Here is a 25,198-nt window from a genome sequence, read left to right on the forward strand (position 1 = left end):
TGGCAGGCCGCTGTGGGCTGGGCGTCTCTTCGACCTCGTCGATGTATGGGCGGCTTTTCTTCGTTTTTGGCATGGTGAATTTTGCGGTGTGAACTTTAGCGCGGCAGAAGTTGAAATGGACGATCTATAGCTTTGATCACACTGATATGCGCATGGATAATGACATGGAAAGGGTGACCAAATTGTTTAGATAACGGTAAATGAGGGCAGTTGGTAGATTAGGTTACATCTCAGTGCATCCAGCAAGTGGTAGGAGTACATGTAGGCGGTGCATGGTGACCCATACATGTCAAGGTCTCAACCCTTTTCCCGTGTCCCTCCTGACGTTAACAATGATTATAGCAAAGCCATAATCACCCAATATTTTAGGGTTCTGTTTACGTAATAGACATGAACATTTGGATTTATGATCCATGATTTCCGCGATCCAATGGCATGATTAAAGTTAGCAGTGAATATGCACTGACGTTTTCGGTGATGACCCCTGACCCAAGTGTCATCGATACGCTGTGCGCTGCAGGGTTTTACATGACGCGCATTTCTGCGTCCTTTACGCATAAAACCGGACGCAGGACCCCTCAAAAACTAAACCACGCGTCCCTTGGGACGCAGCAATATCTGTTGCTGGTGTACACCTTGCGAAGCTGCTGAACACGTAAAACACATCCCAGTAAACCTTACCGACCCCGTACTTTAACCCTTAAAGTGCCGCGTCAGTTTATAAACCGACACGGCATTCTCGCTCTCAGCGCCACGTCGGTATATAAACCGACAGTGATTGCGTTCTATGCTTATGCCTAACTTAGCTATGCATTGCCGAACTCAGCCAGAAGGAGGGTATTCCTGACCCTTTGAACCCAGTTTAGTACCATATAAGGACTAAAATAATGACATCATGCAGCCTAACAATCGAAAATTCCAGTAATTTATGCGAACTTTCTTCAAAAGAGGTCAGCGGTTTTCATGAATATTTAATCAGGTCTGCAGTTTCACCCGTACGCGGATACGGCCATAGTGCATTGAACGAAACACGTACGTACGTTTGAAAGCTTTACCATGCCGTAGACACGGAAGACAACTATATTATGCCAAGCTACTGCCCTCTGGGTGATAGAAATGATAGATTTTACAGTTTTTTTGAGAATATTTTATGGAAAAATGACGCGATTTGGTGACCAAATCGATCGCGATAGTGAACTTCGAACGTATCGGCGGCGAAGATGGCGGCACTGTGTGATGCCCAACTCTCGACATGGAACCCGAGGTTAAGGTTTTCGAAGTCCAAAACATGCAAGATTGAGAAATTTGTAAGGATTCGGTTAAATTGAAGTGTATTTTGTGAATTTTCAAGCGTTTGACTGCCAAAAAGCCCCTTTAAACTATTGATATTTGACCTCCGGCCGTCCTGAAGCGAGACGGCCATAACAGTCGACCCGGTTTGTAAATGAAATGTAGTTGTTCTGAACTGTTGACATTGCGAGACATTTCCTACGTGTTACGCATTTTTGTAACTGAAATAAACCGAACATGAAACTTTTTTCTCGATACTTAGTGGTTTCTTTCCATTTTGTGGCGGATTTGTGGGCGTGCTTGTCAAAAAATGTGATCAAACTTGGCGAACGGATTGACTAGTATGTATGGTAGTACGAGTCCGTGACTCGATAAGCCACAGATAGTTACACACGCGTACGTGAATTAAACTAATGTAAGTTGGGTCAACACCAAAATTAATCGATAAAAAGGTTAGTGAAATGTGTTTTTTGTCTTCAACTCTTCATTATAGTTATACAGGCGGTTCAAACTATACAGAGTCAGTTGAATATGCCCTATAGTTGTGTGCATGTGTTGCACAATAGTTACCCCTCCATGTACAATATGGAACCTTGTTGTCTCTGTGTATGCAAATTAATACTAATTGAACACAGTGAAGACCATGGCATTGATAAACTATAAACATTTTTGTGAAATAAATTGGGGTCCCATATTTGATGTAGGACTCCCATTTTCTAACACCAGGAGTCCCAGGGACTCTCAAAAGTTAAAAGTGATGTAAAACCCTGGCGCTGTCTGAGCATCGCTTTCTAAATTCATGGAGCTACCAAAGCGCCATGCTAAATTCAAGCGTACAGCAAATGTATCAAAAGTCTAAAATGCACACATTTCTCAAGTCTGAGAGTATTTTACTTTTGAACTGCTATGAGAATCGATATCTGATTCGTTTGAAAAACTGTTATGCTTAAGCAGGTTTCGTACCATTGTCTAAAGCAATATATACTGTACAGCACTGGTAGCGATTACAGGTTTGTTACTAAATATAGCTGCATCGCATACGCCTAACTTTGTACAAGTATCGCTGAAATTCGGAAAAAGTTTATATTGTATGTTAACATAGATGATGTTGGCACCTTGTAATCTGAACGTAACCATAAATTGGTGTGACTTTTAGTATCCTTAGTAGCACTAATAGGGCTTATTTCCATCATTCTTGCGGAAAATGCATGCAGACAAATATTTATATTTGCATATTAAGTACAGAGAAATGACGTCATTTGCTATCAGTGATATTCGCTTGGCTAATTGAATATCTGGTTTGGCGAATAATTTTTTAGGGCTTTTAGCCAAATTTGCTGCAATATTTTGGAACCCAGGGGAAACACTGATAAACTACAATGCAAGGTGTCTGAGTATGGTAGTGACAGCAAACCATAGACTGATAAATGAAAGAGCTCTGAGTTGACCGAACAAAACACAGAAATGATTCTCATATCAGACAAAGATTTGCTTTGATGAGTTTGATGAGAAAGTTTGATGAGTTGATGAGTAACTTAAAAACCACCAAAATGTGTAATGTACAATAGAAATTTGAATGATAACTTTTTTAATTTCAATCATTTAATGATAACTGACAAGATTTTGTCGTTCTTTTCTTCACACAGAGAGTGCAAGATGTTGTCAATACGATATGCCACCTGTATATCAGCCATTTTGGTGATACAAACACAGATGTGAACAGAAATACCAGCATCCTGCTCAGTGATGACATTCTGTGAAGACATTGAAGACATAACGTATACAATCATCCACAATTCATGTACATAGCAAATGGAATCTTAACATACTAATGTGTGCCACAGATTCAGCTTGCATAATAAGACGCAAATTAAACTCTAGTTATATTTCTTTTTAAGAACACAGAAGGCATAAGAGCTCGCTGAATATCAGGGCTCGACATAAGCGCTGGCCCACTAGCCCGAGGCTAGTAAATTTTCAAGAGGACTAGTAAAAATGTCTTCGGAGGTAGTCCTGCGGACTAGTGCAATTTTTCCATAGTTGTCCAGGAAAGCTTATCGCTGCAAAACTAATGGGACGCGGGGCCAGTCATTCGATAAGAATGAACCAAGCCTCGATCATTTTATATAAAAATAAACTAACTTTTACCCAGCAAATTGGACAGTGAAACAGTGAAGCAAACTTTATTGATCACCAACTTAAAATGAAACAGTTTACCTGCTACGAAGAATCAAATTGTACCGTACATGCCAGTAACATGGCCCCGGGAAACATGGCTCAACGCTGAGCATCAAACGGAATTGTCTGCACGTCGTGTATTTTGGTTTGCTTGAAGCTCATCACTTCGCCTAAAAACATGAGCAACCCCACAATTTCGTTCAAACACTGTATCCTTGCCTTTCAAAGAAGATTTTTCTCAAGATTTCTTCAGGGGCATTCCCAAATGACACCTCCGATCGTTCGTAGCACTAGATAGCCAGCTTGACCCTGCTTTAGAATGCCTTCACATGCTGACCTCCATATATAGTCAAGACCCCCTAGCTTGATTGAAGCTGATCTTAAAAAGAGCCATCTAGCTTGCCAAAACAGTGCTATGGCAAGTTGCTACTGCTTGTACAGGTGAGGGAATTCCTCACAGATAATAACTTGGTGCTAGCAACTTATTGTTTTGCCATTTTAGCGGAAAAGTGTAAATTATTGGGACAATAATAGTGAAGTGAACCTTATAACAGTAGTGAAAAAACAACGTATGAAATGGGTGTATCAGACTGTTGTATCCAATCACTTCTGGGAGTCATTGGTTATTTTTGTGCTGATCACATTTTGTTACTAGTAACTGGCAAAAACTCATAAAAGACACAAGCACATGAAATGGTAAAATCCAACATTTTTACTATTAAAAACTTAATTTTTCACAAACCATTATTACAAATGAGAGGTCCTCCCCACAAGCTGGTCAGTTTTAAAATGTGATAATGTCAAAAATATGAAGGCACTCCACAGGAACATTTGTGAATGGCTGTACGAATTTCAGTTATGGAGAAATAAATCTGTCCTCACCATGAACAAACATGTTCTTTGCAAATTAGTGGTGCACTACCTGAGCTATGAAGAATTTTCCAACAAATTCATCCCTCCGTCTGATTTTATTCCTGATGGCAATAGGCTATTTTCATGACCTCTCCTCCTGCACAGGACATTTCATTCAGGTTATTTTTGTGGTTTATATATGATTCAAAGTTAAACATTTTGCAGTAAGCAAAAGTGCTAGTCTTGCATGAAATATGAGAATGGTTATATACACCTCTTTACAACATGAGAGCAACATTTGGCTTTGCTTGAGCAGGACTAGTAGATTTCATTTAGGACTACTAAAAATGAACTGCTACTAGTCCTTCGGGCTAGTGGATGATTTGACCTTGCGTCGAGCCCTGAGTATATGATTAGGTATTACATTAGGCACATGCAATTTCAGATACAATTCAGTCCTTGCATGCGCACAATTTTTGGTTTGCTTTGAGTTTGTGATAGTAAAGTAAATGAGTTGAATTTACCGGTATATTTCCATACAACAACTGTGACTTTGGTCCATTCAACAACTTGCTGTTTGGGCGTTATGAAGGCAGTTTATGTCACACAAAGGTTAATGCACCACATGGTCATCGGCAACAGTAACATTATGAATTAAAACAAAAAGAGCTCAATTGTAAACCCATTTGCATACAAAACGGACAAACACCTTACTGTGGTATTAAAATGCCAAAGAAGCTAATTCCCTTTTACAAGGACATTTTCGAAGTTTAACTATACAAATTTGTCTTCACAAACGTTGCGACTACGCTCTAGCTGTCTGGTAATGAATGCCTATGCTTGCAGATGCGTTAGAGTAATGAGCACATATGGCAGAACGAGACAAGGAACACCCGAAAGTGAAGCAAGGACAGGAACATATGGCGGCCAATGAATGAGTTGCATTCGGAACAGTAAATATTAATGAGACTTGAGGACATATAGGCAGCATATGCATGAACGCAGATGGGGCATAGGGACATAAAACCTACCAATCAACATGAGCGACGCCGGGGTTTAGGACACAAATTTATGTCCTAAATGATATACGTCTAATGCAACATGTTTTAATAATAATAATAATAGTAATAATAATAATGAAAACAGTTGATACTTTTAAATGAGCATGTTAAAGTAATTGTATAACAGTAGGTTTAAATCTTATTACTGACATGTACATTGAAGATCAACAGCTGTATTGATATTAGTGATTGGATAAATTATTTTATCTTAAATTCACATCTATCATGTGATCAAAACCAAGCTTTTTGTGTGTTTTATAAGGAAACAACACTTCGGTAATGCCAGAGGAGCACAAACACTGGTAGGGGAGAGAGAGGGACCCCTGCTACTGCTATCGTTGACGATGTGTAACTCTCCACCTGTGAAATAAATTTGTGTTAACGTTGAAGACAGAGAGCCTTTACACTGTTTATGGATCCAAACTATCTCTCGCATCGTGACAATGTGCCAGTAGAAGTATCTGGACTAAAGACTAAGTGTGAAATGTATAACACACCATCATCTAATTTTGTACCTGCCAACATAACTCTTTTTGTAAATGTGTGTACAATAATTCCAAGAACTTAGTTTTTGCTTTTTACGTTGTTTTCCCATACTATTCTATTTCAAATATGGTGAGGCTTTAAAGTTGTAATGATTTGAATTATGAAAACACATTTGACACCAAATCTGGTCAGTGAGACGTTTTGGTCATGCTTCAGCTTTTTAAAATTGATACGTCTTTTCAAGCTGATTTTTCACCAATTTGCATATTATATGAGCCTCTGTTATTAGGCTATTTATCAATAGGAATGATATACTAAATTTGATTTGACTTCAGTGGTATATTAGTCATTAGAAATTCAAAAGACATACTGATTTTTATTAGTCCCAACGGACACCGCGTCGGGGGACTTATAGGTTTGGTCATGTCCGTGAGTGAGTGCGTGCGTCCATGCTTGCGTGCGTCCGTCCGTTCACGCGGATATCTCAGACATGCCGTGGTCAATTTCTTATAAAACTTTGCACGAGAATAGTACCCTACCCCATAAAGATGCACTTAGATTTGTTTCACAATGTGATCAAATTTGGCCGTGTTAGAGGACTTTTAGCCGTGTTAGAGGACTTTTTAGTTTACACCTCCATAGACTCCCATGTATGAGGCAGTTCTCCATAGAATCCCATGTATAAGGCCAATAAAAATAAAAATTTAGTTTCTCATCGTATTCATATCGCAAAAAGGATGCAGTGACACAGTTTTTAGTCCCCACAGATAAAGTCCAGGGGCTTATAGATTGGGTCATGTCTGTCCGTGGGTCCATCCGTTCACGCAGATACCATATCTCAGAATTTTTGACAAAATGTCACAATACCTTGGTGACCTTTGACCTCAAATATACATATTTGTCCATAACTCAGTAACCACAAGTGCTAAACCTTTCATATATGGTATGATGGGACACCTTACCTTATGACGTCAAATATTGTACCTCATTAATTATGTACATATCTAATTTTCAGCAAGCCAATAGAGCTAAAGGTCTGATTTTTGGTATATAGGGATAACTAAGAAATACAATTTTTTTTGACAAAATGTCACGTGACCTCAATGACCTTTGACCTCAAATATACATATTTGTCCACAACTCAGTAACCACAAGTGCTACACCCTTCATATTTGGTATGATTGGACACCTTATGATGCAACATATTGTACCTCATCAATTATGTGCATATCTAATTTTTAGCGAGCCAATAGAGCTAAAGGTCTGATTTTTGGTATATAGGGATAACTAAGCAATACAATTTTTTTTGACAAAATGTCACGTGACCTCAATGACCTTTGACCTGAAATAAACATATTTGACGATAACTCAGTAACAACAAGTGTACACCCTTCATATTTGGTATGATGGGACACCTTATGACGCCACATATTGTTCCTCATTAATTATGTGCATATCTAATTTTTAGCTAGCCAATAGAGCTAGAGGTCTGATTTTTGGTATATAGGGATAACTTAACAATACAATTGTTTTGACAAAATGTCACGACCTCAATGACCTTTGACCTCAAATATATATATTTGACCATAACTCAGTAACCGCAAGTGCTACACCCTTCATATTTGGTATGATGGGAGATCATGGGACACCTTATGACGCCACATATTGTACCTCATTAATTATGCACATATCTAAATCTGAGCAAGCCAATAGAGCTGGATGTCTGATTTTTGGTACATAGGGATAACTATAGGAAAGAAATTTTTGACCAAATGTCATGTGACCCCGATGACCTTTGACCTGCAATATACGTCTATGTCGATAAATACGTAACCACAAGTGCTATGTCCTTTATATTTAGTACGATGGGAGACCTTATGACAACACACGCTTTACCTCATTAATTATGCACATATCTAATTCATGGCAAGGGAATAGAGCTATAGGTCTGATTTTTGGCATATAGGGATTAATTAGCAATACATTTTTTTTAATGTCACGTGACCTTGATGACCTTTGACCTTGATTATACATATATATGCATAACTCAGTAACCACAAGTTCTAAACGCTTTAATTTTGATAGGATAATATTAGACCTTACGATGTCTCATCTTGTACCTTATTTATTATGCGCATATGTATTTCTTGGCTGGCCAATACAGCTGGAGGTCTGATCTTTTTTCCGATTTAGAACCATAACTTAGACATGCCTCATTCTTCAAATTAGGAACAATGACATAGACGTATGTGCCCCTAGATCTGAACATACTGGTATACACTCCAGTGATACTTCTTAATGACCACATTTCCCTGCCCCATCAAGACTAATACTCCTATTACAAGTGGGGACTATGTCATTGTCAAAGGCTTGTCTTTTTTGTGTATTAAATATACTACATATCAATGCTGAATGCTCAATATCTTTTATTTCAAATTCTGTGGCATTTATCATTTTAGTTATGCAAAAAGTGTGATGAGTATGACATACTGCTTTTGGACTCATTTGCATATTCACAGATGCTCTGTAGTGAACTGTATATCATAGCTTTATGCTGGCTTTGAGACTAGTTTTGACAGATCTTTGTCTGTTTTAATCAAAATACAGATTTGCGTCATGACCATCAACACGTTAAATAGTGTTGTAGAGTCACAACACCAAGGCAAATTATGTCAATGTGTAGTGATTTCTGACAAGACATCACTTGGGGTACCGTTTTAATCACTAGCTTAGAACTTTTATGGGCTTGCAAATGTAAAGCTCATTGGTAATTACAGATGCATAGTTTGATATTAAGTTCAAGATGTTGCTTTCTGATTTTATTTGGTCGCTTGCCTTTCTTTGTACAACTCTTCCTTTGTATGACTTCATGGCAAAAAATATCCCCTAACTTATTGGAGCAATAAAAGTAGGTGCCCACTGGAGGGTGCTAAGACTTACCTTGCTTTGCTTCTGGCCTCAAGCATCAAACCAAATATGAAGTAGGGCTCATATTAAAATGAAAAAGTCAGCTTTTATTTGCTAGTGCAGGATCAAAATGGGCTACTTGTTCACTAATTAATAACAATTGCTTTATGTGTTTTCAACTGGTTGAAATAGAGATTAGTTTTTAATGGTAAAATGAAAGCATTTGTCTAAGTTAGCATTTCCTTTTACCACACACCAGTAAACTTCCTGAATTGTGAAGTCGCTTTGTCACCATTTTAGTGAAGAAAGTGTCTGCTATTTATATAAAAGAAATATTTTTAGGTAGAAATCAAATAGTCTCATGAGAAAGTTCTCTGTTGTTGTCATAGCGACTTATAGATTTCTTAACACGATTTAAAAAGCTATGTGAATATAGATTAGATTATTTGACCATGATTACGATTTATGATCTTTTGTTGTACAAATGTGCTCATCTCTTGATAGATTAATTGTTCATATTTGACTCAAACCCAACAGAATTGGTCTTTGGTTAACCTTGGTTTTTTGTACTCTTTTCAAGAAATATGTCAACTCTGTAAACACTTCTTTATTCCTCATAAAATGACATTATAACAAACGTTTGTTCCAAACATTTTACCATGTTTCTGTCACCTGTACATTCTCTTCCCTTTCCATCAACTGTGTTTACTATAAGCGTTACGTTGTCTTCCAAAAGTGGTGCTCTAACCTAGATCAATTGTTGCTGATAAGCAGATAATTTGGACACTTGAGATACTGCACGTTGTAATAATCTAGAAGCCATGTAATTGATATTATATTCGTTGCAGTTTTCTCAATGTATACCCGTATACAACATTATCATAAAACAGCTCCCATTCGCATATATGGTTAAAATGATTGACATACCTTTCTCGACGTCTCTCAACTGACTGTAGATTTCTATCAGTTCCTTCGGCAAATTAGCATCTGATTCAATGTCATTGATACGTTTGAGTAAGTCATCATGCTTCGCTGCCAAAGAAGTTACGACGGTCGTCTTCCCCACCTTGGCGTCGACAAAGCCCCTGAATTGCGTAATTATTTCCTGTTTGCTTTCCACTGAGATTTCTACATCATGAACAGTATTCTCCACATATTCCATGAATACATCACCGTCTATCACTAGCTTTGCATCCGGGTCACCAGCTTTCTTTGTATCTAGTGGTATGAACTTCCTAAATGTCATCATTAAGTTCTGTTTCATCTCCAACGAAATATCAGCTTCATTGATAATGGCCCCAGCTTTTCGAAAAAGTTCGTTAAAGTTACAAATCAAATTGTTATCATTTTTTTTCATCTTTTGCTGTTCACCCTTCATCGCAATGATGTCGTCAAGAAGTGACTTTAGCTCATCGGTCTTATCTTGCTGACGTGACATTCCTTTCAAGAGAGTTTTGTCAGATGCAGCCTTGCTTGTGGATTGCTCCAATACATTGTTATGTATCTTTGTTTTATTTATCTCAGATTGTAATTTTTCATTTAGCTCAACAATAGTTTCATGAGACATTTGCTGGAGGTCCAACCCTGTAAAGATGTTGCCAGCTGAAGTATTTTGGTCCCGTGAGTCCAGTTGATGTACATTTGCATCTGAAAAACAGGCAAATTAGTGGTAGTATATCACCAAAATGACTACATGAATCCTTATAAGACGTGTGTATGTCAATGAAAATCTTGCCACCCTTGTTAGTGAAATTCATTGATTGCATAAAATCAACCGACCTGCCATATAAGCCAACTCTTCTTCACACAACAGATATTCTTCATAATCAATTGAAGTTTCCAGTGAAATGTAAATGGCTCCAATTTCATTTAGCAATTCGTGATATAAAAATGTATTCTCCATCATTCCGTGTAGACGTCCACTTGAATAGTCTTCCATAAAAGATTCAAGATCTTCTTGTGACTTGCAATCCATGATGTAGGAAATACCGGCACTTTTACCTTTTGTACCTTTCACTTTCGTAGCACTGTAGCGATGATTGAGCTGCTTTTCAACCAATTTGGAATTTTCTTTGGTCCGCTTTAGAGAATAGAAAGAAGCATCTACCTCCTCGATTGTGTTATTCTCTTTTGGTACGATGCGGTCGATTCTTGTTCTTATTGCAAGTTCACCTATAATTATACATGGAACATAGTCATTTTACCACTAAAATATATGACAGCACTTGTCCAGTTGTGTATTGTGTTTTATGGACGTTACATTAGTTATCAAAGACAGTAATCAAACACTAAATTTTGAGTAATACTTTTATAGAGTGTGAATTGTGTAATGTTATTGAGTTTTTCATTGATACTTTTAGAGTGTATGTTGTGTATATTGTGTAATGTATGAGGTTTTCCTTGGTTATATTAACGATGTGTCTTGCATAACAGAACTTTCAGAAATACTTACCCTTGGCTCTCTTTCGTTTGTTTTTCTTTGTCCATAGTTTCGAGAGTATATGAGTGTCTGGTTCCGTATTAGTTTCAGCTAGTTAAAAGAACCAACAAGAAAAAAAGGACAACCCCTTTCAGCAACGTAGCAAATATTACAACTGCTAAAACTAGAACATTTTTTATAATGTCATTCTTGCTATACACGAAATTTCAAATCGACCAGACCCAAAGGTCTTCAGGAGAAGTCATTTTAAGGTTTTGGGAAACCAATATTGCCGCCAAGTGACCAATGGAAATTTTCAGGGTCAGGTGCACGAGTGCTCATATGTACCTATTAGCCCTGCAAGTTAGAGAAGTTTACTTCAAGCAGTTTTTGAGTTCTAGGTGAGCAAAAATGTTATGGAAAAAGAGAATGGAGAGGGAGAAGAAGAATATCTATCGCCTACAAACACAATAACGGGCCTAACGAATGGGCTCGGACCCCTTAATATTTTATATGGTTGCGTCTGCTACTTAGTAGGTATCATGGTCTATTTAGATATGTTATTTCCTATTAGGATATACCGCTGTGAAAATTTAACTCACGTCTTCTTTCCTTTCTACTTTTCTCAGAAAGCGAAAATGCGGCGCAAGTCCTTGGTGTGCCTTTGCAGAAGCCTTTGAGAATTTTTTCTCTGTTACATAGGAAAAACACACAATAATTAACAAAGTTGATCACGTTTTTATAAAATAAAATAATTATGTAGTTTACTTGTTTCCCTAAAACTAATATATCTCCCTTGTGGGTACATTGTCTGGGATAGGCAAACATGTATTGATTTGGCACATCGCAACAATAATCTTGATATTCATAAATTTCATTTGCATCATTCTGGTTAATTGTCTGGGGAATTTTGGCCATATATACGACTGCTTAATATTAAACAAAGCCAATCATGTTCCAGATATGAAAAAGTGATTGACTTACCCTGAAAACTAGCATCGTGCTTTCCTCTCTGTTTCTTTTTCTTAGGTTTTGACAGACTCTCTCTACTGTCTTCTTGCACTGGAATATATATATATATATATGAGTTTACATTATAATTACCGTTCAACTTACCAATGTAGCAAAAAATAAATAAAAATAATATCTGGTTTGCAATCAAAGCATAGCACAATATTCAACAAGTGTTATCATAGTTGGCCGTGTTACTTAATAATCTGTTAATTAAAAGTCATAATGCTACTATCATCAGTTGTCTAAGTATGTTCTAGCTATTAATAGTAGAAGTAGTAACAAGAATCCAGACACTGTATTCTTTTCAGCTGCAACATTCTACAGAGCATAATTATCTTCTGTGTAAAATAGAAAAAGGTGCAATTTACAAGTAATTGATAATGGCTCATCATTATGCATGTTTACCAGACAGATTAGACACCATCTGGAGGGACATTTGCAGTATTCCACATTCAATCAAACCAAACTTTGCTTAATGATATTGTGATCCAATTTTAAAGAAAGAAGGGGTTTACAATGGCCCATTATGCACGGAGCCTATCAAACTAGATCTTTTTTGTTCCGTGCTGTTTTTTTTTCGTTAAGATGCCAACTGTTCTCTCTGTAATGACATTGATTCACTTTTACGTACTTTCCTTGAGTGTCCAAACATTCAACCGCTTATAGGTGTTATTTCCACTATAACGTCTCGTTTAGTTTTACCTGGGCAAGCTGTAAACATTGCATGATTTTTCATTAGGGACTGTTCAGATTTTACGGCTTGGGGGAGGGGGGCGGCAAAATCTTGTCGCCGGTGTTCAAAAAATATAAACGCCCCCTGCATTTTTCGTGAAAAAAAATGATGACCCCCTGTAAATTAGGACAACTGTAAGGCAATTTTTAACTTCATTTCCATAGACAACTTATGTCCATGGACACTGTTAAAGTAAAATTTATTGGAGTGGTTCGCCAAAGGCAGCCCTTCGGTTAAGAGGGTCATGGGCCTTTACGTAAAGTCAACTTTATTGTAGTCGGCCACCAAAGGTGGCCCGTCGGTAAAGAGTGTCGATCATGGCCATTGCATAAAGTAAACTTTACTGGACAGGGCCGCTGAAGGCGTCCGGCCGTTAAGATGGTCATCGGTATTACATAAAGTCAATTTATTGTAGTGTTTTGCCGCAGGCTCCCACCAGTAAAGAGGGTCGACCATGGCCATTGCATGAAGTAAACCTAATTGAGTTGGCCCCCGAAGGCGTCTGCCCGTTAAGAGGGTCAATGGTAATACATAAAGTATATTTATTGTAGTGGGCCGCCGTAGGCGGCCCGCCGGTAAAGAGGGTCGATCATGGCCATGGCATAAAGTGAACTTTATTGTAGGTATTATGTTTTTGAAAATGTGGTGACCCCCCTTTCCTACCAGTGAAAAAGCGATGACCCCCCCCCCTTTCTCTGATTCAAAAATTACGATAACCCCCCCTAGATTTTGCCGCCCCTCCCGGCCGTAAAAACTGAACGGTCCCTTAATCCTCCTGTTAAAACTCTGTATTTATTCATAGACGTGCAATGTCTCTGTTTATTTACATTTCTACAATGGCTAAGTTGTGGCATTCATTTAGCAAGAAGAAAAGTGTTCAGGAACCAGGGTCCTGTTGATCCTTTGGACATATTTAAAAGCAAGATTTTCTCGCGGTTGAGACTTGAATTTGAGTATCATTGTCTACATGAAAATTTATATTCTTTTAACATTTTTTTTGGCTTTTGATGATATTCTTTGTGACACTCATGATGGTCAACTCAATTTTCACATTAAGAAACTTTCCTGTTAGTTGTCCATCGCTAGGTTGTGTCACCTTTTGAATTAATTTGTGATAGGTTTAAGATATGTCTTTCTTGTTGACATTGACTTTTGTCATTCATGACGTTTTCGTTTCAATGCCGACCATCACTTGGTAGTGATTTTCTTTTATTTGTATCTTATATTTCCTTTGGTTCCTTGCAATGTAAAAATTCGTTTTACAGTTCTAGTATGTAGGGACCTGCGTGAAATAAAGATATTTGAAAAGCTACTACTACTACTACTACTACTACTACTACTACTACTACTACTACTACTACTACTACTACTACTACTACTACTACTACTACTTTAACGTTTAGGAAATTTGATTAAACCTTTTGCTTTCTTTTTCTCTCCTCTTCTGTCAACACTGACGTGACTGAGCGGCTCCTGTTCACCGGACCTTCTCTTTTGCTCTGTATGAACAAAATTGTTTGTTTGTTTGTTTGTTTGTTCCCTTGTACTGATATATATATATATATATATATATATATATATATATATATATATATATATATATATATATATATATTATATATATGATTTTACACTATAATTACCCGCCAACTTAACAATGTAGCAGAAAATAAATAAAATGAAAGAATACCAGGTTTACAATCAAACACCCCACAGTATTCAATGAAGGTTATCATATTTTGCCGTTTTACTTAATAATATGTTAATAAAAAGCCATTATGATACTATCCTCAGTCGACTAAGTAAGTTCAATCGATTCTGAGTAGAAGTTGTAATTGTAGTATAAGAAGCAGCAGCACAAACACTACTACTACTACTACTACTACTAACACTACTACTACTTTAATGTTTAGGAAATTTGATTAAACCTTTTGCTTTCTTTTCTCTCCTCTTCTGTCAACACTGACGAGACTGAGCGGCTCCTGTTCACCGGACCTTGTCTTTTGCTCTGTATGAACAAAGTTGATTGTTTTGTTCAGCAACAATCTGAGTGTTGCAGGTATTTTTTAAGGAATTTGGTAGTGTAAAAAGCGTGCCATCTCTTGGTGCCAACCATAAATAAAACCTATTCGCAGCAATGTTTTACAGTGATTATTTTTTCTCATTGAGCAATCAGACTAACATCATTTAGTGTTATTGTACAGAAGCCGGATGGTTAATGTAGCTATAATAAAGCACGGACGTTAACGGGTTTTACAAGTTTGGATGAGATCTAAGTGTTCCTCAATAAAGTAAATCAATCTTGATGAATATATGAAATAATTTAGATATACTTACGCACGCATTTTAATCACAACAATAAGAACGTCATCCGGCAAAGCTAATGTCACTTATCACTTGCCACCTTCATATTGTACTTTTATTTCATTTTTGATATGTGTAGTTTAACAACGATGTGTTGGAAGGGGCTACACATCTATTACAAGCGGAAATAAAACTTCATTTGATGGGTAGATTCATTGCGATATTCGAAGGCATGTTGAAATTAACAGATTAGAACCAGATGCGGCATTAATGTTTACATTGTCTTCCTCACTACATCATAAAGTGTTCAACAGACATTACTAACGGAATACTCACTTCGGCCTCGCTTCCGTTTCCTCTTAGGCTTTTCTTTTCCATGTGAGCAAGAATATGAATCCTCTTCCGTTTTTTCAGACGAGGGCACTCTTCGCTTTTTCTGTTCCGCTTCTACACATTCAGGAACAAATGCAGATACATGTTTAAAAGGGGAGTACAAGGTTGTCTCTTATTTTACTTTACTTTTTTGTCACGATATCTTCTTTCGAGAAACTTGCATCCTGTTATCTTTTATTAATCCTAGTGTAGAGTATCTTTTATTTAATGAAAGAAATATATTTTTCAAAATTATCATTATATAAATTATGACATCTACATTTCAAAAAGCAAATAGCTCTACAAACTATAAATCACGTCGTTTCACAAAAGCGCATATAAATATTTTAAAACGATGACGCAATTATTCACCCTGAAACTATTCAATATTTATCCAATCTACTCTTAGTGTTACCAGACATATCAGTGCAAGATAGACGACCATTTAATTTGGTTTGACAGTTCAGCTCATTTACGACGATACAAGTTCATCTACTCCTTGCCCATGGAACGATTCTGTTTGCAAAAACTGTAATATTTTATTGTTTGAACGGAGAAAAGATTTTCGTGACAGTTACCTATACGTTTGAACTCTTTCCTTTTCCGCTTTCTGGTTGCTCTTTGTTCTCTATTAAGGCGAATACCCGCTGACTCTTCTCGCTCGCCTGATGTCGATGTCTCTTTCATATTTTTCCCTTTTAATATATCAATAACGCTAACCATATTTACTGTTGTCCAAGTATACATACGGCAACTTGTTCTCTAAGTCTGATATGACAATACTTGAGATCGTAAAAAGCACACGAGGACATTTCATATGTAATCAACCAATCAATGTCATATTAATACGCCATATTCGAGATCCATGAAAACGAAAGAAATTGTGGGTTGTTTGTTGTGCGGGGGCGCTGTTTGGTAGGGCTAAAATGATCAACAGTCAACAATGGCGGCGCGAAAAATTGTCCGCGGTGATTTGGTTACGCTAAAATTTACGGAACTTGTGCAATTTCTGAAAGCCAGAGGTATTTCCAGGAAAGATGCAAGTAAGACCGTTCTTTTAAAGCTAGCTGAAAATGCTGTCGATCTCGATCTTCAAATTTGATCGAAACCGGACGACTCTGAACTGAAGTAGGGCGGAAGAAACGCCGTAGGCCTACAGTTGATATCCACGGTGACAAAGTTACTAGTCGACATCCGATCCATCAAAAATTGGAATGAAAACCTTAAGTTTCTGCCAGATGTCGATTTGATACAAATAAGTTCATATCTACGGAATTTTTGTAACTGGTCCGAAGAACGACTCCTAAATTATTGTAAGGACAACGGACACAAGTTATTTGTTGACGGCCGCATGTCTACGGTGTGATAGACTCACAACGTCCGAGATACCCCTTCATGTACGTTACATGTTGCTGCATTCGTGAGACGAATCAGTCAGACAAGCCTTACGAAGCATGGATTTTAATGTCAGCTGATGGTCGACTGCATTCTGGTGGTTGTGATTGCATCGCGTAAGTACTCAGTTCTTTATTTCAGTTATTCTTAAATGATTTGACAGTACCGAAGCCTTATAAATGTACTGACACAATTACTATGATGGTAAAAAATTCCAGAAAGAGATTTAAAAAAGAAAATCCAGGCGAAGATTTGAGTCACAAGTGTCTTTCGATAATGTAAACAATAGCACGCTATTTGCGCCCAGCTGTTCGGGTTGGTCAATTGCATATTCATGAACCATAGATACATTGTATCTATGGACACGATGGAAGTAGGAAGCCCTTCACCTTCAGTGGACGCATTTATTTTGCCTCATAGCCCAGTCTCCCTACACCCCCTAGATCTTTGTTGGGACTATGCAAACTACAACTTCATACAGCAAAAAACAGTATTGGCATTTCAGTCATCTGTAAATTATGCTTAATATCATAGTTTTATTGAATGTAATTTTGAAATGATAATTGATTAATCTAATAAGTTGAAATCCTAGAAGTTCTCTCAATGTATAATCATAAGTGTTCTGAGGTATGCATTAAAAGTGACAGTGTATTGTTTTACTTTTCAGGGATGATGGTACATGTAACTTAGCAGTGTGTCGCACTTCTATTCAGCTTGAGCAGTTTTACAGATCGTCATAGGGATCGTCATACTCAAGTAGCAACTGACACACCATGTACGTGGGACAAACCTAGGAGGGAGTCAGTTCCATTGCTTATTGATGAGATTGACATCAGGAAGCTACACCATTACAACCTGAGCCACTTATGGATAACCCTGCAATTAGTAATCCCTTATTAACACCAGAAGAAATCAGATCTGTTATGTCTAATGCTTGCCCAAAACAATTTTAGACTTTGTCTGTGATTTTAAAATTCTTTTGAGTTAAATTTCATTGAGTACTTGAAAGACAATATTGACAGTAAACATATATCCATTGTAAATGACGTTACCATTGTCAAAGAGATGTACAGGATTGGTTTGATTACAGACAAGCCCGTTTAACTGCAAGTAATTTTTATGATTGTTGTAATTATACAGGGAGAGGCAAAAATCATTATTTAATTTCTAAAATTCTCACAAAAGCTTCCAATTGTCAATCATCAGATGCAATCAGATTTGGTGTAGAACATGAATCAGTAGCTAAACACTTGTATTATGAACATTTATGTGGTGAAGGGCACAGGGGTACTAAAATATCAAGTTCAGGGTTCAGCTGATCTTCCCTTTCTTGGAGCAAGCCCTGATGGTAAAGTTAAATGTAGCTGTTGCAGTCAGGTTGAGTGGTTGCTAGAAATTAAATGTTGTTTTAAACATAAATATTAATTTCCAAATGAAGCAGCACAGGATAAATCATACCATGTATACTTGGATGAGAACAGAGTTAAATTAAAGAAAACTTCAAAATGGTACTATCAAATTCAAGGTCAGTTGGGTGTAACTGGTTTACCATTCTGTGATTTTGTGCTTTTCACAAATAAAAACATTAAGTGTTGAAAGAATTTTATTTGACAAAGATCTGTGGGATTCTATGAAATCCAAACTTACTAGGTTCTATGATACATTCATTGTCCCAAAGTTACTTGAATGAGTAATTATTTATGAACAGAGATCACTGTGTAACTAAGAAATTTAGCAGGAAAGAAATGAGTAAATCTAAACATTTTAATGTTCCATACACCTATTCATTCACTCTTCTATCTCTTGGAAGTTACATGCCACTAAACTGTTAACTTGTGTGTCTTCTAATCAGCTTTATTTCTGAAAACAAAATCACTTATTACACAATCAATTTTGCATCATTCACACAAATCTACATGTATAATAAACCTTTCTATGTTACAGATAATTACTTTTATGTAGTAAGTGGTACATAAATACTAGCTGACAGTATTACAGTGTACTTCAGACCATATTTACCTGGCATAGCCCTGGTGGTTTTATTCAATAAAACTACAATCAGATTGTGATTGGCTTTATGTTCCAATGCAATAATACAAATTATTTACATTTCTGTGCATTGAAATATTACATATTATCAATTACTCCCAAGTATGAATCATATATATAGTATTTAAGAATTATTTAAACAAAACGGATTTCCTGGCATGGCAGTTTCAATTGTACATACAATGTCATATACTTTAGAATTCATATGAATAAATATTATTGTTATCATAAATAAAGACAAGTATAATTTAATTGTATTTTAAAAGTTGTTCATTTTTGTGTAATTTCAATGACTAAGCAATATGGTTACATTTCAAAAAACAATTAAGATGATGAAATGACAGTATCTGCATTTTTAATAATCTGTTGCAATTCAATACATACATTCACATATGTACATTAACTGTAATTAAATGACAACTACCCCCTCAAAACACTAAAAGAGACATGGAAAATTCACCTTACATGTATGGGATATTATTTTGGAAAGAATTGGCATTGGAATGAGGTCAAATGAAATCCAATTATGGCAAATTATGATTTCTAAAGGAATGTATCTTTATGTTGATAAAGGATCAATGACATGAAATAGGAAAGCTATCATGAACTCTGCTGATTTAGCTTTGAACCAATGGGTGCCTGAAAATTACACAGTGCAGCAGCAACAGTAACACACTGGTTGGCAACTTTTTTCAATTTCAACGGCGTGACTTGATTGATAAGATGGAATTTTTTCAATTGCCCAATGGCTTATTCTTAGTGATGCAATTCTCCTTGATTGTAATATTTCATCTGAATTTAACAGTTTCCCTTTGGCAGTCTTACATTTTCTTTTAAACGGTGGGATTTTCAAAGTTGCCCTTTTCTCAGTCAAATCATCTCTGATAGTGAATCCTCCGTCAGCCATAATATCATCCCCCTCTTCAGTGATATCTAGAAAACCACTTTCTTTAGTACTATATCTGTCAGAAACATTCCTCCCCAAAGACGAGAAACAAAAGAAAATGCACCATTTGGAGTGATTGAAACAAGGAGTTTGTATGTATTATGATGTTTATATGAGCTGTATGTTGTTATCTGAGCTGAAGGACTTCTTGGTTTTTGAATGAATATTTCTGTGCAATCAATGATAGCTCTCATATGGGGGAAAATCTCTTAAATGACAAAGGCATGTGCTTATTTATTATTTGACATGAAGGCCATTTTATGATGTATATCATAACTTTTGCAAGGGCAGTTATCCAGGTAATAAATATTTGAGATACACGACTTTGAGAAACCATCAAATATATCACTAAGAACAGATAACAGTAATCCCAATTTTAATTTCATCAGAGTCATGATAAATTCTTCAAACATTTTTAATTTTCTTTGTGGCCCTGGTTTATGATTGTTTTGGCTTTGCTGGTTGTTTTTTTTCCTTTGCTGATTAACAACCACTCCAATATTTAAGTCTGGGAGAAAAAGAAAGTATCAAATTAAACAACGTATACAGCTATGAAAGAGTGGGAACACCAGTGTACAAAGCTACAGATTTGTCAGTTTCCAGAACTTTATCAAGAAAAAGTTCCCTTCGCAAAGTATCTTTGTCTTTAAATTTTGAGTTCAACGAATGAATTTCATTTTCTAGTCTGTTAATATCTTCAACAGTCAAATCAGTTTGTAGAGAAGCATTGGTCAGGACTGGATCATCACAATTTACATCATCTTCCATAGCAACATACTGATGATCATATTGTACAAGAGTTGATACTTTGGATGTAAAATCTGTCAACAAAAAGATTATGAACAGAAGTTAAATAATGAACTAGAAATTTTGAGTAATGAAATTATAAATTACTCTACAATATTTTGTGAAAAATATGATTGCTAACAATAAAAGTATCACTGCAACTTAAACAGGCTGGCAGTGGCAGGTTACTTACACAGATGCATGTATTAATCAACATCAAATATACCGGTTTTCTATTTATATTAAATGGGAATGATATCACATGTTTTTCCAAACTGCACAACTTCAGATCTGAAGAACATTGATTTGATTAAGAGTGTTTCAAAACTGTATTTCAAACATTATTTTTTCTGAAAATTTATAACTATGCATGAAATACACATAAATGGACAAAATACAAGTTACTTTTGGCGCACATCAAATTACTAGTAGTATTAATTACAGTGATTTCAGCCTGAGGCAGTTTAAGCAAATATTTACATGACACCTACCTGGAAAACTTGCTTTGGAATTTCCTTCTGTAATTTCTAGTTCGCCACAAATCCCATCATATGGCTCAGAATGCTGCATTACACACCTATCATTTTGTGCATGCTGTTCAAACCGTTTAGTTGGTTTCTCTAGTGAAGCAGGGGCATCAAGGTTATATACCAGACGTTTCCTACACTTTGGTGCCGTCCACTTCGACATGGACTCACCCCAGTTGTTGTATTCGAATAAGGTTGGACCGGATGTTCAGATGTAGGGCCTTTGTTACCTTGGAAATGCCGGGAACACACTCTGGAAAACCTGTTTGGACACCAACTTCGTTACCTCCGCAACATACGAATCCATTGTAGTCACAGGCGTCTACATTGTCTTTCAGTTTGGAATGAGTGGAAAGTAACATTTTCCATCCACGTGGCCACGGGTACTTTTGCAGCTTTTCTAGCTTGACAGTGGCCGAATTACAACCAGGGGCATTGCAAAAGAAATGAGGCATCTTCTGGAGAGTAACAGTACTAAAAGTTCAATAATCTGAAAAATGTTTACTCGTGGCTGTGTCTCAATCCTACAGACGACAGTTCACATCAGTCCTGCCAGCAGCCATCTTGAAATTCTAGCCCTACCAGTTGTCAACAAACAGCGCCCCCGCACAACAAACAACCCACAATTTCTTTCGTTTTCATGCATCTCGAATATGGCGTATTATATGTGTCTGACATCAACATTACAAGGGCAATTGTTTTTCCAACCAAAACTATATATATATATATATATATATATATATATATATATATATATATATATATATATATATATATATATATATATATATATATATAATATACAATATATATATATATATATATATATATATATATATATATATATATATATATATATATATATATATATATATATATATAACTTGGGTGGTAGGGATGGGCAGTAGGTTAATATCGATATATATGAAAAACAAAATGATGTCGAGGTATTTTTGTTGACCTGTTTTCTGTTTTTACCAATTTCAGTAATATGGCATTTGCAGTGTACTGCAGGGTACTCTTTTTAAATACGGCGCTCGTGTACAAATGAATTCTACTGTAGATATATGACATTCAACATCGAAGAGTTTGACGTCATGCATTTAATAAATATTTATGTCGGAAACACCATGTTACAAGTGTAAAGATACCTGTGGCTTGTAATTCCCGTCTTTTGCGCTTCTTTGTAGACTTTTTGCACTGTCTTGGTGAAACATCAGATGGTTTCTTAAACTCGCTAGTACTTGTTGTCCTTTCATCTGTCGCCTTGCCTGTAAAGGTTCAAGCATAGAATTTTATTATCAGCTGAATGGTCACCATTGCCAGAGTGATAGCGCGAATAAATACTGACTGAACAAAAGAATAAAGCAGCTAACAATGTGGTAAAAAAGTAGGGAAAAAACATAAGCCGCAAATGTTTTTGTACAGCAATGCAGCTTCTATATGAGCATGCCTTACTTTCAATTTCTCCAGGTGTTCTTTTTCGTTTTCGTTTTCTTGTAACAGAAGAAAACTTGTCACAACTTCCTATTGACCTCTGCACCCTGCCATCTTCTTGCATATTGCTACCTGCTGTACAATAAGTATTAATATGAAATATATAAAACATATTACTACAATTTTGTTGCCAGAACACACCAGAGTTCAAAAATTGTGGAAATGTAAATTTAAATAATCGAGTAATTTATATTTTTGACTTTAGATTGTATCGATGATGATTTGCCCCTGGGCACTTTTGCCCTAAGTTAATATTTCAGAAAAGAACAATTCAGTATCTTATTAAAATTGTTGATATAACGCTTTCTTGGCAGACTAATCTGTACTCTCACCCTGCTCTTCTTGTATTCTTCCTTCTGTCTCATCATCACTGGCTTTGAGTTTGTTATCGGTGGTACCTACAGATGCACACTTCGTCTTCTTTGTCTCGTCTCCTAAATAAAAGTAATATGTCATTAGATAATGAACTCAAAGAACTTATTAAAAGCATCTTCATAATTTACACTTGTTAGAATCGGTTTCCTTGAAAAAGGGAGATCGCACATTTTTGTTTGTTTGGTTAACAAAGGGTACATTGTACTAAACTTTTAAGGGACACAGTTAGCCATTTTTCATGAACTTTGTTTGATACGAGATACAACTTATACTGCTTGACATTTTGAAAGACATATTATTCATGAAACCAACGCAAGAAAATAAATGGTCATCTCCATTTATTCATTCTTGCGATGGTTTCATTTATCATGCTTAAAACCGATGTCGAATATGTATGGTTACCCATACACTCTCTATCTGCAACATGTCAAACAATGTAAGTAGTATCTCGCGATCAAACAAAATACTTGAAAAAATGGCCGACTTTGTCCCATTGAGCAGAAAGTATCTTGGATTGATATTACAATTAACAGGTACATGTAAGAGGAAAACTTAAGTCCATATGCATTCTATTTGCTTAATGGGGATGACTCAACAGCAGACTTTGGTCCGCGTCTTTTAGATGTAATTATTTTAAGTTTATAATTCACGACAATATATACCTTTGTTTGAATCCTCTGGAGAAGGGTATTCATCTGTTCTTGAGTCGCGATCGATGTCAGTGTCACATTCATCTGAGAGGCAGTTTTTGTTGATATTTTGAAGTGCTCGAACAACTACATTTTTGATTTTTTGTCTGATTACTTTCGCGTGTTTTACAGCTGTTTTGTTCTTCTGCATAACACGAATTATCTTCCTCGTTAACAACTCAGGGTCCGACTCCATGTCAACACTGTTTGTTTGTTCTCCCAATGAATGTATATGATCACTCGCAAACTCGTAGCTTTGAGACTCTTGAGGGTAGATAACTGGTATTGCTGCACACATGGCCGCCATTGTGAGGTTCACGTAGTTTGTGGTGGATGGTAAAACCAATACAAGATGGGAACTACGGAGCTCCTTGTCCAGTTCTTCAGCACTGCGCCTTGAGCTTGGAATGACTTTCAGCCTGGAGTTCTTTTCTAGGCGAGATTTAAGTTTGTTCTCTTTGCCAGGTGGCACACCGATAATCTTCCAGACTGGCGGCGTTTCTTGCAACTCATGCCAATACTCGGCAACTTTAGCAATAGCACGTACAACAGTGCTATCTTTCGTAATATCATCGATCTCATAGTCTTGGATGATCGATAAAATTTGGAAAACCTCTCTTCCCTTATGGAATGTTGCGTCACATTTCAGTCCGAAGTAACTTTCATCAATCATGGGGGATGTCTCTCTGTGCGTGTTGTCAGGGTAACGACGACGATACTCATGAAATATGCTGTGTCCTATCGAAAGTATCGCCTTGGTCCGCAGCATGTCTACTTCTAAAATTTCTCTACGAAAGTCAAGCTCCTCTTTGCTACAGCCGACAATGACCGGTGTTATGCTGTCTCTGCCAAATACGTTAATGATGTAAACAAGCAGTTGAAAAGTTTTTCCTCACCATTGCTTTGGCTGCATTTGAAGTTATGATGCCAAAGCTGAATACATATTTGACATTTGTCAAGGTCAATATGTGCGGGTAGTAGAGATGGTAGCCGTGCAACCAGTCGCGATTTGGTTTTCTAAACCGCATGATGCCCTCTTTTTTAGGCAGCAAAAGCTTCACGCCGAGTTGCCTTGCGTGTTTGTTTTCTTGTTTTGACGCGTATAAAGCCGTGCAGTAAACCGTTATGCCTCGACCTTGAAGAAGCCGGATCACGAGATGAAGGGCATCGGTAACACCTCCCTCAATGGAACTTCCCCAGCGTTCGCACACAATTAAAGCATTGTCAGGGACCGTTCTGTAAAGACAAGACCAAAATGTACACATTAAAGAGAAATGTAGCTTCGAATTCTGCTTTCAAATTCTGCACTAATGGTCAA

The 25,198-nt window shown here is 36.7% G+C and overlaps 2 protein-coding genes and 2 long non-coding RNA genes across 4 annotated transcripts in view; all 4 read right to left on the minus strand.

Annotated features, from left to right (window-relative positions):
* LOC139128334 (titin homolog) overlaps positions 1-25,198 on the minus strand; it is a 115,306-nt gene that overhangs the window by 17,053 nt on the left and 73,055 nt on the right. The window contains exon 10 of the mRNA XM_070694133.1: positions 9,702-10,421. Coding sequence (XP_070550234.1) covers positions 9,702-10,421 — 720 coding nt within the window. The remainder of the gene's footprint in view (positions 1-9,701; positions 10,422-25,198) is intronic.
* On the minus strand, positions 10,809-11,885 carry LOC139125457 (uncharacterized). The gene is made up of 3 exons (XR_011550228.1): positions 11,796-11,885; positions 11,227-11,304; positions 10,809-10,946 (listed from the first exon to the last, which is right to left on the minus strand). It is a non-coding gene; the product is annotated as an uncharacterized lncRNA (long non-coding RNA).
* Positions 19,399-21,985, minus strand: LOC139129739 (uncharacterized). Its single transcript, XR_011551658.1, has 2 exons — positions 21,284-21,985; positions 19,399-20,827 (listed from the first exon to the last, which is right to left on the minus strand). It is a non-coding gene; the product is annotated as an uncharacterized lncRNA (long non-coding RNA).
* Positions 22,415-24,776, minus strand: LOC139130242 (uncharacterized). Its single transcript, XM_070695991.1, has 4 exons — positions 23,854-24,776; positions 23,149-23,250; positions 22,778-22,891; positions 22,415-22,590 (listed from the first exon to the last, which is right to left on the minus strand). The coding sequence occupies exons 1-4, from the start codon at positions 24,647-24,649 to the stop codon at positions 22,415-22,417; spliced, it is 1,188 nt and encodes a 395-aa protein (XP_070552092.1). The 5' UTR covers positions 24,650-24,776.

Source organism: Ptychodera flava, chromosome 3, assembly GCF_041260155.1.
Source record: "Ptychodera flava strain L36383 chromosome 3, AS_Pfla_20210202, whole genome shotgun sequence".
Lineage (NCBI taxonomy): Eukaryota > Metazoa > Hemichordata > Enteropneusta > Ptychoderidae > Ptychodera > Ptychodera flava.

What these genes read in the sequence shown, in the direction of transcription:
- LOC139130242 (XM_070695991.1), bottom strand. Translation starts at nt 24,649, where the DNA reads ATGCTGCGGACCAAGGCGATACTTTCGATAGGACACAGCATATTTCAT. An exon ending in AAGAATACAAGAAGAGCAGG is followed by an intron (nt 22,892 to 23,148) that starts GTGAGAGTACAG and finishes CTTATTGTACAG; the next exon opens with CAGGTAGCAATATGCAAGAA. An exon ending in AACACCTGGAGAAATTGAAA is followed by an intron (nt 22,591 to 22,777) that starts GTAAGGCATGCT and finishes GAACCTTTACAG; the next exon opens with GCAAGGCGACAGATGAAAGG.